Genomic DNA, 18214 nt, shown 5'->3' with positions numbered 1-18214 from the left:
AGTCTAGATTACCCTAAAATCTGCCAAGATCAGTAAAATTATACTTCAACACAACAAATGGCTAAATACTAAAATGAAATAGACACGAGACAGCTGAATGGTACCTTATAGCCATTTTAAGGTATATAGCAGCCGGTCCTGTATACAAACTAAAATTGAAATGTCAATGAGCAAATCATAGGTTGTGGTTAAGAACTTGTTTTTTTTTTTTTTTAACATACTGGTTATGCAAAACCATGTCAATTCCATAATGTTACAAATTGCTGTTAATGTTATATTGGGACTCTTAATTGACTGGGATGATATTCTACCAGCTCTAACTTTGGACCAGAAATGGTCTCCCCAAGAAACTGTTCAACCCATCTGGACAATAAGTAGCTGGACTCTATGTTTGGTATATGTTTGCAAGGAAAGAATCTTGATTGAATTTGAACTGTAATACTGCATCAAGGTGGAGAAATCCACCAGGGCGGAGGGGCGTGGGGGGGATTCCCAGAGCCTATGAAATTGTCACATAATGCAAAATAATTAATAAAAAAATTTAAAAATGTGCACCTGAAAAAAAATGAATTGACATATAAAGGAATGCCAATTAAACTCACAGGAGATCTCTCACAGGAAACTCTACAGGCAAGAAGAGAATGGAGGGACATATTCCAGATTCTAAAAGAAAAAAATTGTCGGCCCAGGATAACATATCCAGCAAAGATTTTCTTTTGTCTTTGAAAATGAAATAAAATTCTTCCATAGTCAAGAAAAATTAAAAGAATTTGCCTTTTCCAAACCTGCCCTACAAATGATACTTCAAGATGTTCTCTTGACAGAGAAGAGGAATAGCACCTACCAAAACCAAAGGCAAATGGGAAGAACATCCTAGCAAAATGACAACAGAAGACTAAACCAGTGAACAACCCATTGCTAAAATGACAGGACCAAAGTACCATCCATACATATTAAACTCTGAATGTAAATGGCTTAAGCTCAAACGTCATAGATTAGTAGACTGGATTAAAAAACAAAACCCATCTGTTTATTGTGTAGAAGAGACGCATTTCACCAGAAAGATCAGCGGAAAATATATCGCATGGGTTTTGTTGTTTTCTGTTAGTTTTATCTCAAACACTTTCTTCTAATTAAATCATTCAATGACTCGTAGATCATGCAGTGGCATCATTTTTCTTCAAGAAGGTTCTTGATTTTCATTTCTTCAGCTACACGTTAGTCATTTAATAGCATGTTATTTAACTTCTGGGTGTTGCTAATTTCTTTTTTCTCCTGGATGTTGATTTTTTTTTGTGGCTCTTCATTTAAGGGGATGTATAGTAGCTGTGTAATGGAGACTGTCATATCTAGTAACATGTCATTTAACTTCATGGCATTATAAATTTCTACTTTTCTTTCTATTGTTGATTTTGTATCATGATTTTTCATTTAAGGGGATGTACAGTAGCTGTGAAATGGAGACTAACATCCAGATGTGAGGATGTAGTGTGATATGCATTTCTGCTTCCAGACAAAGATGGACTTACAATGAAACTGTTCACTATATCTTGACAATAGGATGCTGGACTCTCTGCCATTGTCCATGCCCACAATGATGGACATATGAATGTGTATGAAGTTAGTAATGATGTTAGTAATGATATAGAGGAACTAGGTGGGGGGGAGGGAATTGGGGAGGGGATAAGGGAATATGGAACTGTATCATAAAATGATAATAATAGTAATAAAATGTAAAAAAAAAATGCTAGAAATGGAACCTCTAAAAAAAAAAGCCAGAAAAGCAGCTATCTTCAAATATTAGAAGTAACATACAACAGAACTGGGATTAAGAGTAGGAATTAGAAGCCAGTGGAGTTTTGCTTAACCTAATGAATTTAAATACAACTAGAGTTTACAAACAAGAATGAGCTACTTCTTTGATAAAGTACTCAAACAGAAACTGAATGATACCTTAACAGGGATTTTACTGTTGGTTGGAACAAATGACCTCTATGGTATTTTGTTTCTAAGATCACAATCTCTCAAAACTGCAGTTTCTATGACTGTAAAAATGAAGGAGCTGGAATATAATGTTAAATTCTTTCATTCAGTCAACAAATTCTTATTGTATACCTGTGGTATAGTTGGTAAAGCCACTGTCTGTGATGCTGTTACTTCATATGAGGGCTGCCTCATTTTTTTAAGATTAAAAAAAACCCACTTATTTATTTTTCATTTAAGAGGCAGAATTACAAAGAAGAAGAGACAGAGAGGTCCTTCATTTGCTGGCTTATTCCACAAATGGCCACAATGGGGTTCTGATCAAGCTCCCTGATAATGGCCTAGGAAGCAGTGGAGGATGGCCCAAGTGCTAGGGCTGCTGTAACCATGTGGAAGACTCAGAAGAACCACCTGGTTCCTGGCTTTGCCCCAGCTCAGTCTCATCCCTAGTGGCCATTTGGGAAGCGAACTAGCAGTTCAAAGTTCCCTCTTTCTCTAATCCTGTCTTTGAAATAAATAAGGACTAAAAAAAAAATAGAACACTGAGTTTCTGTGGAGGGCCACAGCCCATAAGCCACTCTTCCTCCAGTCTCTCACCTGTTAGCTGTCGACACAGCCTCGGACCTTTTGGGCTCGGTGTTTTCTCTACCCTTACCTGAGATTTATCTGAAAACACACACAATTTATAAGCTTCTGTGAATGGGAAGGGATCAGTGTGAGGACTAAACCAACATTTGCTTCATATTCATCTTAGCAATCGGGAACTCAAAGAACCAGCTCCTAATAAAATACAAAATGCACTTACCAACCCCATTTCATGAATTCTCATTGTAGTTGATAAAAAATAATATCCCCACATAATTGATCAGCAAACAGAATAATGGATGGTAGGTCCTTTTAGTGATTTATTTATTTATTGGGGCCTTGCAAAACTCTTTCGTAGAGATGAAAAATTTGACAGATTCCTTAAAGAAAAAAGGAGCAATGATACAGAATGAGGGAGTAAAGAGAGACTCAGCTGGATAAATTGGTCGTTTGGCAAACATTTCTCCTACAGGATGGTGATTACAAAGAGTTTAGCAGGACTGAATCCTATAGGCTTATTTCACTGCCCTCCTGTTTCTCCCATTGCCACTAGAAAAAATATAAAACTTGTATAAGCTTAAGCAACATAACAAGCAACTAAATTATAGAGAGTTGAGAACCACTTGTGCATACAAAAAAGGTCCTGGGACTTCAAGGTCCTTAAGGTGAACAGACTATGAAGAGGTAAGGCCTTAGCCAAGTCAGTAAGCTAAGTAGTTAATTAAAGCATTTTGAATTGTAAAACCCAGCAAGCTGAAACTGTAAGAAACAGTAAGATCCACAGGAAACTAAGACCTAAACTGAACTGCTAAGAGTAAATAGGGAATCAGAAGGCTTCTGGTACTCAGAAACACTGACTTGAGGTTTTTTATGGGGCTTGTGTTATGGTACAGCAAGCTAGTATGCCACATGTGACGCCAGCATCAGATATAAAAGCACGGGTCTGAGTTCTGGCTGCTCTGCTTCTCATAGTCCAGATCTCTGCTAATGTTCCTGGGAAAGCAATGGACGATGGTCCAAACACTTGGGCCCCTGCTACCCATGTGGGAGACCTGGATGGAGAGCTGGGCTCCTGGAATCAGGCTGGCCCAGCCACGGCTGTTGTGGTCATTTGGGCGAGTTAATCGACAGATGAAAGATGTCTTTCTCTCTTTCTCTCTCTCCCTCCCCCTTTCATTTTCTGTCAGTTTGTCAAATAAACAAATCTCCCCCACTCCATTAGATCTAGGAAGGAAAATAAAACAAAACTAAAGGAAAAAGCATAACTAAACACCAACCAAGCAATGAATTCCAGGTTAAAAAAAATGAGGGCCCGGCGCAGTAGCCTAGCAGCTAAAGTCCTAGCCTTGAACGTACCGGGATCCCATATGCACGCAGGTTCTAATTCTGGCAGCCCCCCTTCCCATCCAGCTCCCTGCTTGTAGCCCAGGAAAGCAGTTGAGGACGGCCCAAAGCATTGGAACCCTGCACCCGTGTGGGAGACCCAGAAGCAGCTCTGGGCTCCTGGCTTCAGATTGGTGCAGCTCCAGCCATTGCAGCTGTTTGGGGAGTGAATCATTGGATGTAAGATCTTCCTCTCTGTCTCTCCTCCTCTCTCTATATCTGCCTTGCCGGTAAAAATAAATAAATATTTTTAAAAAACTGAATAGATATCAAATTTAAAGAAAAATACAATTGCTTTGGTTTTAAAGCTTGCTCTTAAGTGCACAAGTTTCAAAAATATGGTATGAAGTACAATGAAGTTCAAATATATTTACTGACTGTATGAATATTATTCTTGTGGAAGTGTTTTACTAGATTCTATCTAAGTGAGAAAATCCTCCATTGAAGGCTAAGATACCAAGCAGAAGCTTTGGGGCCAGCACTATAGCTCAACATGTTAATTCTCTACCTGCAAGTGCCAGTATCCCACATGGCTGCCTATTTGAGCCCCAGCTGCTGCATTTCAATCTAATTTCCTGGTAATGTACATAGGAAAGCAACAGCGGCTGGACAAAGTCCTTGTGATCCTGTGTCCACATGGCAGTCTTTGAAGAAGCTCCTGTCTCTCCTTCTCTATGTAAATCTGCCTTTCAAAAATCAATCTTAAAAACAAAAACAAAAAACACACCTTCAACCTAATAGTGCTCCAATGGTGAAAATTACCTCTAAAAGGAAATGATCTGCTGGCTTTTTGAACCCAAGTGTACCTGTGAAGCACCATGTCCATTCTCACAATTCAATTTTAAGGTGGGTACCTCAATAACCTGTAAAACCTAGGAACAGCAGCAAATGTAACTGCTAGGAAATAAAAAACTAGCCTTATTTTCCCAGTGCATTCTACAAGGTAATGTTTTATGTAGGTTACAGAAAATGGAATCACTGAAGCTTCCCTGGATAAGAGCAATAATTTGTTATTAAAAAGAATAACCGAAAGCTGAAAAAATCATTAGGACTATTACCTAACAGGAAAATTAACTGAATCTTCAGGACATGAATTACATTTTATTATCCTTTGAATAGTTTTAAATACAGTAGGAGCCTAGAAATAGAATATAGCTAAAGATACTCAGATATTACTTTTTACTAATGGAGATAGATGGTGAAAAAATTTGGCACAGTGGCCTTGCCTCTGGAATGTAGTATTCATGGGATTAGTTGTGTATGATCTTAAACAAAATCAAGGGAAACGTAAAGTAGACCATTAAGCAAGTACATCTTTATAAAATGACAAACTGATATTTAAAAGATCACCTACGTACCACAGGTTTATCCCATATTCCTTGGTCTAGTCAAACATTTTAAACAGAAAAGATCCTGCTCTCTACATTTTTAGCCATTCAATAAATATTTACACTGAAACAATAACTTCAGGCTAAGGCAACTACATCACAATGGCCCAATCTGCCAAAGTAGTTAGAATAAGGTCATATCTGATAATGAGGCAAGGTAAATTCTAGTAAAGTTAAGACAGAAACAGGTAACTATTTCATGCTTGCCTGGAAAAGACAACACCAATACAATCATGTAGAATCACTACGTATCATTCAAAAACTCATTTCACAGATAAAACTACATATATTTAGGGGATACCATGTGATGTTTTCATACATGTCCATATTTTATAATATTAAAAGGGAAGCATACTTATTTCCTCAAAATATTTTTACGGCAAAAATGTTTAAAAAAACAAACAAACCTTTCCCCTAGCTTTTTTCAGACAAATTGTACATTATTACCTACAGTCACCCTACTATATAGCAGAATACCAGGAGTTGCTTTTCCTACATTAGTGCCCAATGATCAACCATTCTCCATCCCTCCCTGCTACTCCTCCAGCCTGGGGTAATAACCACTACTCTGCTCCTGACTGCTATGGCATCAACTTTTTTAGATTCCACGTATAAGTCAGATCTTGTAGCATTTGTCCATTGATCCCAGCTTATTTCATTTAATCTCAGCTACTTCTGTGTTGTCATGGTAGGTGTTCATCTTTTTTATGGCTGAGCAATATTCCACTGTGTATACATGTCACAATTGATCCATTCATCAGTGGACTTAAGATGATGCCATTTCTTTTTTTAAAGTATTTATTTTCACCTACTTGAAAGGCAGACAGACAGACATGCAGAAAGACAGGGTCTCACCTGCTCATTTACTTCTCATAGGCCTGCAGCAGCTTGGCTGCCAGAGCTGGGCCAGCCCAAAATTGGGAGCCAAGACCTCCACCCAGGTCTCTCAACATGGGTGGCAGGGGCCCAAGCACTTGAGCCATCATCTGCTGCCTCCCTTGATTCAATGGCAGGAAGCTGGATAAGAAGCTGAGATCCTGGGACTCAAATAAAGATTCGGATATGAGATGCACGCATTCCAAGTTATGGCAGACCCACTGAACTACAATGCTGTCCTTGATACCATTTCTTCTTAAAAGATTTATTCATTCATTTGAAAGTAAGAGCTACAGAGAGAGGCAGAAACAGAAAAATATATCTTCTATTCTATTGGTTCATTTCCCAAATGGCTGCAACAACCAGGGCTGACACAGGCTAAAACTAGGAGCTTCATCTAGGTCTCCCACATAGGTGATAGTGGTCCAAAGACCTACGCCATCCTTCACTGCCTTTCCCAGGCAGATGGGAAGTAGAAGAGCTAGAACATGAACCGGCACCCACATGGGATGGCAGTATTACAGGCAGCAGCTTTACATGCTATGCCACAATGCCATCCAAATTTCATTTCTAGATTGTTATGAATGGGGCTGTAATAAACGCAGATGTTTACTTGACAGATTGATTTTAGTTCATATGTGTATCTATACTAAGTAGTAGGACTGCTGGTTCATATGGCAGTCCTATTTTTAATTTTTTGAGGAACATCCACATTGTTTTCTGATGTAACTTATTTTTTCCCAAAGTAAACAAACAAGAAGCTGAGCTACAAGCTTAAGCACAAAAACTTTATCAAACTACAGTTTTTACAAGTTACTAAAATATTCAATGAAATATTAATTTTACAAAATAAACACCATTAATTTTAAATACAAATGAATACACTACACAGCCTGTCACAACATTCTTTTCAAAAATTTAAATAAATTATATTGTTAATAATTCATATTTCAAGACTCCTTGATTTTCTTTCAAATTTATTGCTCATCATCAAGGATGAACAGAGGAACAAAATCTGGAATAAACTATTTCACTTTTAAACTATAGATAATCTGCTGTTATTATTTTTGATAAAAGGTTTGAGGGGAAAGGTTGTTATAAACTAATGATTTGTGATTTCTGTGTCACTAAATAGCTTTTAATTATTCATCCTCTCCCTTATAATCGTGAATAAAACCAAATTTCAGTAAGATATAATAATAAGTACTTTCTAAATTCAATTTTGTTAAGGACCTATTTATTTTTATTGGAAAGGCAGATTTACAGAAAGAAGAAGAGACCGAAAAAAGATCTTCCATCTATTGGCTCACTCCCCAACTGGCCGCAATGGCTGGAACTGAGCCAATCCGAAGCCAGAAGCCAGGAGTTTCTTCCAGGTCTCCCACATAGTTGCATGGTCACAAGGCTTTGGGCCATCCTCCATAGATTTCCTAGGCCACAAGCAGGAAGATGGGTGAGAAATAGAACGGCCGGGACACAAACTGGTGTTCATGTGGGAACCCAGTTCTTATAGGCTGTGGATTAGTCAATTGTTTCATCACATTGGGGCCCCCAAATTCAATTTCTACGTTTTATGCTATCAAATTTCTATTGCTCTATTCTCTTATGAAATATGTATCAACTTAATACTCCAGAAAAATTTAAGTTACCTAGAATGCTTACCTACATAAAACATTATACAGAATTAATTGAAACTCTTTATTATTCAGTATAAAAACGAGCATTCAACTTTATTGGCATCATAAATAATAAGTGCTGACAATGTCATAATTCTAAATACCTCACTAATGTGATGGCCATTGTGATAGATTCAATTAAGTGGAAAATGTTTCTAACTATCACATATACCTATTGTGACTGCTAGAAAATATACAGAAAAGGAGAAAGTAGAAAACACTGTGTTTCAAATTAGTGGCTTATGGCCAAAAGTATGAATCAAAGTTATTAAAAAAAAATTCTCAACAATAACACAATACTGTGGCCTAACTAAACAACTGACTAGAATCTATGAGAATCTATGAGAATCTATGAGACGTCTACAGGAAAAAAATCTGGGAATGAGAGTTTTTGTGAAGCTCTAAAGCCCAATCAGCAGAACCCAAAACCTGAGGGATCTGTCCTTAGGGACAAAGAACACAAACTTTGAAATGTCATGAATAGTGGGGTGAATGCCCAGTGTTTTCAGTAGCAAGATCATTTTCTGATGCCATGCCATAATCAACTAAGTCATAGCTTAACATTTTAGAAGGGCAGAAAAACCTTACATTTGATTGTTTTAAACAGTAAATCCTACATAAATAGAAGTCACTCTTAATATGATGGCAAAATGTGATAAGTTTAGAAAAGAAAAGTAGGGAGGAACTTGGTGTGATACAGTTCCCTTCAAAATCATACTACCTACTACAGGCAAGTAAAGTCTATCTCCTCATGCCTGTTTGACAAGTCCCCTGTTGTCAATATTTATCGTACCTATGTCACATAACTGCCAGAGAGCCAGGAATGATAACATAAATAAAAGAACATGAAACAAATCTCAAACACTGGCTGGTATTACAGCATTATGCCAATTTTCAGTGGTGAACATATTCATCTCTAAAAACAGAAAATTTATGTTATAAGGAATTGATATGAGTGTAGGATAACCAGCAACACCTCCAAGGCTTCACTTTAACATCCAGTAACTAGAGAATACATGAAAGCTAATGGTTAAATGGTAGAATTAGGGTGAGGGAATTCATTTTTGAAGGAATACTTTCTCCTTTTAAAAGGGAATACTTTGGGCCTGGCGGCATGGCCTAGCAGCTAAAGTCCTCGCCTTGAACGCCCCAGGATCCCATATGGGCGCCGGTTCTAGTCCCGGCAGCTCCACTTCCCATCCAGCTCCCTGCTTGTGGCCTGGGAAAGCAGTCGAGGACAGCCCAATGCATTGGGACCCTGCACCCGTGTGGGAGACCCGGAAGAGGTTACTGGTTCCCAGCTTCGGATCGGCACGCACCGGCCCGTTGTGGCTCACTTGGGGAGTGAAACATCGGATGGAAGATCTTCCCCTCTGTCTCTCCTCCTCTCTGTATATCTGACTTGTAATACAAAAAATAAATCTTTTTAAAAAAGGGAATACCTTCCCTTTTAGTGACAGGGGAAGAAAAGCATATTTTTAAAAAAGTTTTTAAAAGAGCACTCAAATTTTGGGGGCCAGTGTGGTGGCATATCAGCTAAAGCAACTGCTTGTGATGCCAGCACCCTACATATCAGAGAACCTATTTGAGCCCCACAGCTTCTTCCAGGTCTCCCACACGGGGGGCAGGGTCCCACGGCTTTGGGCCATCCTCAACTGGTTTCCCAGACTACAGGCAGGGAACTAGAAGAGAAGTGGGGCAGCCAGGATATGAACCAGCACTTATATGGGATCCCGGCACACGCAAGGTGAGAACTTCAGCTACTAGGCTACCATGCCAGGCCCAAAATTTTACTTTTTGCTTTTTAAAAAGAGATAACTTATTTATGGAAATCGATACCAATATTGATGCCAGTTATTGACAGGTTAACAGCATCCAATTTAGTTAACCCAAAAACTGTGCCTATTTAGAAGTTATTAAATACCACACAATTTTAATAAGCATGAGCATGAAAATCAAACATTACCAGAAACAACTTATATTTTAAAATATTTCTTCAGTATCTACTTTTTGCAAGACAAACTTAAAAAAAATCATTTATTTTTATTGGAAAAGTAGATTTACAGAAAGAGACAGATTTTCCATCCGCTGATTCTATTCCTTAAGTGGCTACAATGGCAGGAGTTGAGCTGATCTGATGCCAGGAGCTTCTTCTGGGTCTCCCCTGCAAGTACAAGGTCCCAAGGTCCTGGGTCATCTTGCACTGCTTTCCCAGGCCATAAGCAGGGAGCTGGATGGGAAGTGGAGCAGCTGGGATTGGAACCAAAGCAGCATCATATGGGATGCTGAGATGTTTGAAGGCGGAAGATTAGCCAATTCATGCACTGCTCCAGGCCCAAGACACGCATTTTTAATATAAAACTAGTTATGTGAACTGCAAGTTTCTAAGAAATAAAAATAAGTCTTAAGGATCCATACAAATATTCAATGTTTTTCTTTCTCCTTCCTTCTCTCCTCTCTCCTTCTCCATCCCCTTCTTTTCCTTTCCTTCTCCCCCCGCCCCCCCCCCCCCCCCCCGCTTTCCTTCTCAGACAGAGGAGAAGTTTTATTTGTGAAGTGAACATAAAAAGAAAAAAGGGAAAAGCACCTCCCAGAACAGACAGGCTGGGATCCAGGAGATGAGGTGTCTCTTGAAAGGAGAGAGATCTCATTGCTTACATTTGTTTTCCTGTTTATTCAAAGATGAAAATGAAAGGTAACATTTCCTACTACATTTGTAGACAGTTTCCTCCATTCTTCCTATAGCTCCTGGAAATCATTTTTTGTTTAAAGTTAGATTATTGATTCAGTAGCTTCTAAGAGTCAGGATGCTTTTGAGTCATTTCAGGTAATTCATGATGATACTGAGTCTAAAAATCATATTTGCAAATATATTTCCCAAATGATACCTTTGATCTTGAAATGTATTCTACTTGATGTTACAAGGGGATTACCAGTAAGGAAATATATTTAATCTTCAAGACAATGGTTGACACTGGAACTGCGAAAATCAGTATGAGAAATATTATACCTATTATGTTTTTATTAAATTTTGTATGTTTAAAAATGTTTGGAGACAAAAAGGTTTTGTGTATTTGAAAGCAAATGATCCTGATGGAATGCCAAACTGGAAACTGCCAGACAGCTGCAGCTGCTAATAAAACGCTAAGACCTGAAGGCTTTAGCAGAACATGATTATATGGTAATCCTAGTATCTGAGAGAAGGCAAAAGAGAAGAATAACTGATAGACTGGTTGCTATAGTAACCAAGATAAATTTGTATACTGATTGGGGAAAAACATTGGGGCTGCCATCAGGTATCAGGCCTACATTATGTCTTAGGTGCTTTTTTGCTCAGTTTCGAACTGTGAGATGACAGACTAACACAAAGACTGCTTAGTTTGAAACAAGCAAATAGAATTCCACTTGGCAGAATCAGGAAAGCATCCAATTAAAGGGTTAGCTAGTAAGTGAAATAATATCTAACAATAGGAAGGGAAAGAACTTAGGAAAGTGTTTACTAATTAGTTTAGCTCTGGATAGAAAATAAAAACGTTGGCTAATTATTAGTCCAATTTGAATATCAGCAGAACATCAAACAGCATCTACAATTTTATTACTTACATTTTGCTTATAGCATTTCTGTTTTTCTTCTTTTTTGAATTTTTCTTTATATTTAAAAGGAGATTTAAACAGAGAAGGAGAGTAAGAGAGAGATTTTCCATCCTCTAGCCCACTCCCTAATGCCTGCAATGGCCAGAGCCGTGAAGCCAGCAGCCAGGAGCTCCTCCCTGGTCTCCCACATTGTTAAAGGGTCCCAACGACTTGAACCATCCTCTGCTGCTTTCCCAGGCACAATAGTAGGGGGCTGGCTTGAAGGTGGATCAACTGGGACTCCAACCAGTGCCCACATGGGATGCCAGCGCTGGAGGTGGAGGACTAGCTTGGTATGCCACTGTACTAGCCCCTGTTTACAGCATTTCTTACAGGCTATTAATCTCTTACAAAAACAGACTTTTTAAGATTTCTTTTTTATTATTAGAAAGTCAGATATACATAGAGGAGGTGAGACAGAGAGGAAGGTCTTCCATCCAATTATATTTAACCGACGTTTGTTGTGTGTTTGTGTATATCTAAAACAATGCTAAATGGTGCTATTTGTGTTATCTCTTGCTGTCTATGCCCAAAGAGGAGGACACAGCCCTGCCCCCTTGTCATATCTGCTGCTATGGCTACCTTACCTCTGCTGCCTGCATCACAACCTGCAAAATCTTTCATATTCCCTCCCTCCATTTTCACTATCACTACCACAACCCCTAGCCACACTTCACACTGGAAGTTACTATCAAAACTGCAAGCAGAATATGAGGAAATAAACAACCTTTTCAAGGGGCTTGCCTGGCAAATTTACCTGTCTGTTCTAGCAACGAATTGAAGAGAACACACAGTACATTGTGAAAAGGTTATACAAGCCTCCAATACCAGAAATTAGAAATGCTATTTTCTAAAAGACTACCAAAGAACCGTATATCTTAGTTTTAAAAATCAAAAATCATCTATCCTGCTTTATGAAATAGGTTATGATCATAAAAACAAAGTTTTAACTTAACAGTTTTCACAAATTCCAACTGAGTGCTCAAATTTCTACACATACTGTCCTACCTGCCTCCATGATTCACCAGTGACAACTGTTTGACACTTGAACAAATGTATGAGTGTGATAAAAAAAAATAGCATTTACATTTCTATCAATCCACAAGGCCAACCACAATAAAATATGTAATCTATGATTAAATGCCAAGTCAGGAACAAACTGCCAATGTTAAAGAATCTTTCATAAAGAAATTTACATCACAAAAATATTTTAAAATTATAACTGAGATCAATTTTCAGCTCAGAGAAATGCTTCTGATGCTTAAATAAATTGAGATGCTGAGGTCAGTACTGTGGCTCAGTGGGTTAAGCCGCTGGTAGGGAGACTGGGAAGACTGGGATGTTGGCCAAGGACTTGGGCTCCTGTATCTAAGAGGGAGACCTGGTTAGATTTCCTGGCTCCCGGCTTCAGCCTGGCCTATTCCTGGCTATTGCAGCCATTTGGAAAACGGAAAGCAAGCCAGCAGGCAGATCTCTGTCTCTCCCCTTCTTTCTGATGCATAGTCCTTCGAATGAATAAATCAAGAAAACTTTTTTTTTTTTTAGATAATCAAAACATTGTTTTCAACAAAGGCAGCAATTCAATTTTTTAGTTTTTTGACCAACAATTTTTTAGTTTTTAGGATGGTGTGACGTCAGTTCTCCTAACTTAAGATGTTGCCATTATTCCAGTGTAACCGTGGTAAACTGCAGTGAACACCGAGCAGAAGTCAGAAAGTAAATAACACAAGTAACAACCGCTATTGTTAAACAGGCTACCCTTCCACAGTTTTTCAATCTTGAATTGGGGAAAATTATTGAGCAAATGTTAGGATCCTAGACTAGTCAATGTTTTTTGAGGGGTAAAATATGAAGAAACCAAGAGTCTCCTTCGAGAGCGGCAGAGCATCTCAGGAGCTAACAGGGCAGGTAGCAGAAACCTATTGCAACAATATCCAGAAACACTTCTGCCTTCCTTCCATAGACTTGGCAGCGTGGGATAAATGAGGAATTAAGAGATTTGGGCTGTAGTTCCAACTCTGCCCTGAATCAGCAACAAGACACTTCTCTTTGAACCAGGGTTTCACTTTCATTTAAATGGGGAGGCTGGGCTAAATGATCTCCAGCCCCTTCCTACAGTAAAAAATGCTATGTTTCTATCCTTCTGAGGTCTCAAAAATATTTTGGCTGCCACTAAACAAACAATAGAGTGCTGTAAATGATACGTTTATATCATGGTCTTGGTGTCAGCTTTATAATCCAAATGACTTAGCAAGGGCATTTATCACAAACACACTTCAATCAGGAAACATTTCATTTCAAATCTATGATCTGTAACCACAGACAATAGCCATACTGTTTGATATATATATGTGGAAAGATTTCCCAAGACCCTAAATTTTTCCATAAAAACACAGTATTAAACCTCAATACAATAACGAAACATTTAGAGTTGAAAGGGGCTCTCAAGTATGCCATCTCTTGAATTTGAAGATGAGGAAATGCAATGAGTCCACGGCTCGTTTCTACTGTAACACGGTTTCTCCCCCCTTCCCACTCTTTCAAGAGTCAGCACAGTAGCAGAGATTACTCAAGACTCAAGAAACGGATTTGGGTTCTAATCCTAGATATGTCATTATCTTGCTGTGGCACCTTGGACAAGTCACTTTCTCTGGGCCTCAGCTTCCACAACAGCTTGTGTGAAGCTGTTTAACTAGCTGGCCCAACTACATGCAACAGGCTTATAAAATTCCTATCTGACAAAATGAAAACGCTTTTTTGAAAGACAAAATAGGAAATTCCTAGTGAAGAGAACTGCAAGTTTGGGCTGCTGTTTTCCTAAAGATGCATTAGTACAATTTAGCAAGTTGGTAAATAAAGCATGTTACTACAGAATCTGAAAATTCCCTCACTTCGTTGCATGCATAGTGTGAGTCAGTAAGGATATACTGGGGGGGGGGGGGGGGGAGATCCTGCTAGATTAGAAATGTGAAGAGCTGGTTTCAAATCCCAGCTCTGCCACTTGAAAGCTGTTTCGCATGATAATTCTTTTAACCTCTCTGAGCCTAACGTTTATCATATGTAATTAGAAAAAAGGAAAACTAACCTAAAGCATTATCAAAACAAAACACCATAGGTGTCTCTCTCTCCCTCCTCTTTCGAGAGGCACCCCACCTCCCGGCTCTTCGGAGGTGCTTTCCCCTTCCTCTTCCTTCCCTGCTCACCTGGTCCCTTCACAAATAAACTTATCTGTTTGCAACAGAAAAAAAAAAAAAAAAAAAAAACACCATAAATGTGGTAGACACTGCAAAGCTGGGTGAATGGAAGTGATCTGCCACTGTGGAAAGGTAGGCTACATCGGACTCAAAATGTTTTTTTCTTTATATACTTAAAATTTTATATATGAAACAAATGAAATCTGCTCCCTTTGTATAAAAAAAAAGCTTTTCTTTTAAAAAATTAGGCGGAATCTAATTAAATTTTCTCAAAGAGCATATCTAAAAAAACAAAAAAACCCTAAAGACACCATTGGAGTGGAAATGTAAGATTTTGATACATTTGAGGAAATGGACTACACATCTGTGTTTTGCTGATCAATAAAATATACAGCATAACTTTGAACTGCCAGCTCAGTGTTACTACAATTCCATGAAATGATCTTGTATACTCCCAAATACAACAGCGAGGGACGTTTCTTAAGGTCCTCAAATTTGGTGTGCCACAGCAGTTCACATCCAAGGAGAGAAGATAATTTCTGATAACCAAACATTGAGTGATTCATCCTTTTCTACAACTCCAGATTTCTCATTTCTAAGTTGTTTAGCTGCTGGGCAAAGAGTCTTCACAGCACCTTATGCAAATGACAAGATGGGGGTGGGGAGGAAAATGTAAATGATGCCTATCTTTTTCTGTGCTCACAACACTGCTAGCTCTTTTCAGATGCAATTCTCAAGAAAAGTCCATTCTCTTCCAAATCCTCTATTCTGGCAAGGAAGTGTGAAATTCACAAACTGACCAGGGAGCTTTATCCACCTATTTGGGTAGGTTAGAGTTAAAACTAGAAAGCTAAATCTCAAAGGACTTTTTAACTTTTTACCTAGTATCAAAGTGCTTGAGAAGCTAAATTATCCCATAGGGGAAGAAGTGACTCTATCAACTCTATCAAAATGAGTCATTCGGTTTAGATAAGTAAAATAGCTCCGAGTTCTGTATACTTCCTCTCAAAGTAAGCACTGTGTAAAGTCAACAAATTTGCCCAGAAAGGAAGGAGTAGGGTATGAACAATTGAATGTTTTTTTCTGTTCCAGGTACTAGGCAGTTTACACAGGTCTGATAAAACTTTATTGTCCTTCGATATTTAACTTAACCATTGAACAAGAACAATGCCTACACAGTTCTGAATGGAAAGAATCCTGAGAAGGGACTGCTGTTTTCCCTCCTGAACCTGATACACATCACAAGCACTTAAGGATTTGGGCTCTCATTTAACCTGAGTTAACAGTTCATTACTTTGAAAGCAAAACCACACACACATACTTTAATTTCAGGGGAATCTACTTGGAAATCCTATTATATTTCCTATCCTCTATTATCTAGCTAAGAACTTGCTTTAGATGTTAACTTGAAGTTCATTCAGTAGGGTCTACTCAAGATTTGCCACTGCCATCTGAAACCCCACCACAGTGACAGGAAGGCTGACAGAACACACGCCGACATATATTTCTGACTTTCTTGCTGTCATTTCTGTGCCATCTGCTGTGTATAACAGACACTGGGTTTTAGAAGAATCTCTGAACTCCGCGGACAGCTTAATTTGCATTCTACAGGGAATTTCTTCCTCAGGGTAAGCAAGTGAATTAAAGCCAGTTGAACTTCCAGAACTGTATTAGTGATCAACACTAATACACAAATTGTACCAATTCGGAAGCTCTTACAGTGGGAAACGAACTGCGTCCAGTTCCACTCCCCTCCCTGAGTTCGCGACGTCGCTTTTCAAAACTGCACCAACTTTGAAAAGCAGGGTGGGTAAAGTAGTTCAAAAGTCCTGGTCAAGCAAAGCATTCTAACTCTGCACTTCCTACTCATAATCACCGAAACATCTTGCAGAATTGGATAGAGGGCACCAAGTTGGGATTGTCCTCCCAAACAGCAGATTACCAGCACTTGTTTGTACCTCCGTAGTTGGTTGTGTACGCACTCTCTCTAATGGTAAGGATCTTGTGTTCGATTTCTTTTGCCTACTGGCACGATGCTATTTTAATAAAAACACCGTTGATCTAGAGTACATCAGACAGAGGATTTTCTTAATGCCCAACCTTCACCGCCCTCCTGCCCCCGCTCCTTTTCGTTCCGTGCTGAGGAAGAGGGCGGCAAATAGGGGAGAGTTCTAGCCACCTCGGCAAGCAACGGCTGCATTAGCGATGAAAGGCAGGAAAAAAAAAAAAACAAAAACAAAAACAAACAAAACCGGGGAAGTGCAATTTCTACTGTCACTGCTCCTTTAATCTATGGTCCCCGAGGCCAAAACAGATGTTTGAAAGGTAAGCTCTGAACCGCACAAATAACAAATCTCCGGCTCCAGGGAACTAATCAGTCCCACGCAGACGGTAGGACAGGACGAGAAAAGAGCTCCCAGAGAGCCTCGGGGACTGTTGGCCAAGCAAAGGGGACTGGGGGTGCCCAAGGTGGGCGCATCCCCCTCCTTGGACACACACCGACCCCAGCAGCCGCAGCTCGGGGTTCCGAAAGTGCTCAAGTGAGACTGCGAGCACAGCGGTGGTGGACCCAGCGGGATTTTGGGAGGGCTGGAGGAGGAGAGCACCGAAGAAGCCAAGGGACTGCGATGCCCGACTGCTGGGCCGTAGCTGCAGTTACTTACCCTATCGGGGAGCCGCCGCCTAGGTGCACATCTTCAGGGGCATCATAGAATTCCTCGGTGTCGCTTTCCGACGCCATTTATAGGACACACCCGCGAGTGAGGGGGCCGGCGCCGCCTGGAGGAAGGGTGACTCTCGTCTCCTCCTCGTCGTCCTCCACCCCGGCGAGACTGAGGCGATGGGTCCCGGGTGAGGCTGAGGACGGAGTAGACAATCTGGAGTGAGGGGCCGGTTCCGGACAGGGGGACGCCCTCAGTGCCGGACTGCGGGAATGAGCAGTAGAGCAACCCCCTGAGAAGGCGGCAGTGGGTCACCGAGACTGTGCTGCTGCAGCCGCTCCCAAAGATTGGTCTACCTAGAGCCTGAGAGAAGAGGCGGTGGCTCTTCTCAGTGGGGGAGGGCGGGCGTGCCGGCGACAGCAGCTCCGATTTCTCCCGCAGCAGCAATTACAGCAGCTGGGAGAGCTAGTTGCCCGAAAAATACCGACGCCTTCTTACTCTCGCGAGACTTCGGGAAGTAGGGGGGGGTGGGAGAGAAACGGTAAAGCGTGGGCGGAGCGAAGAGGTGGCGGGGGCGGTTCCAGAGAGGCAGCGCTGGGATTACTTACGCGCGAGAAGCCTATCAAAACGGCGCAAGCGCGTGAAGGCGTGGTGGTGGGGGCGGAAGTAGTCGAGAAGGGAGAGGGTGAGCCTCTTGAGGGGAGGAGTCTACGGCCTGCGCGGAAGCCGCGTGGTTCCCCCGGTGTGAGGGCGCTCGCCCGACGTAGGTGGGCTCTTTCTGGACGTTCTAGCCACTAACCTCTATTAATTCTGAAGTTGCCAAGAGAGACGCTTCA

The 18214-nt window shown here is 40.3% G+C and overlaps 1 protein-coding gene across 2 annotated transcripts in view; it reads right to left on the bottom strand.

Annotated features, from left to right (window-relative positions):
• The window catches only part of WDR44 (WD repeat domain 44), a 115073-nt gene extending 97199 nt beyond the window's left edge, over positions 1-17874 (bottom strand). The window contains exons 1-2 of one of the 2 annotated variants that reach the window (XM_058658267.1): positions 17735-17874; positions 17382-17574 (exon numbers count right to left, since the gene is read on the bottom strand). In XM_058658267.1, the coding sequence (XP_058514250.1) occupies positions 17382-17458 (77 nt within the window). In that variant the 5' untranslated portion in view covers positions 17459-17574; positions 17735-17874. Of the gene's footprint in view, positions 1-17381 lie in introns of both variants that reach the window. The other variant, XM_004587628.3, reaches the window with a different exon arrangement.
• Between the last annotated feature and the right edge of the window lie 340 nt (positions 17875-18214).

The sequence above is a fragment of the Ochotona princeps genome, chromosome X (assembly GCF_030435755.1).
Source record: "Ochotona princeps isolate mOchPri1 chromosome X, mOchPri1.hap1, whole genome shotgun sequence".
In the NCBI taxonomy this organism is placed as follows: Eukaryota; Metazoa; Chordata; class Mammalia; order Lagomorpha; family Ochotonidae; genus Ochotona; species Ochotona princeps.
The sequence above is the reverse complement of the archived record's forward strand: the minus strand, read 5'-3'. Positions and strand labels throughout refer to the sequence as shown.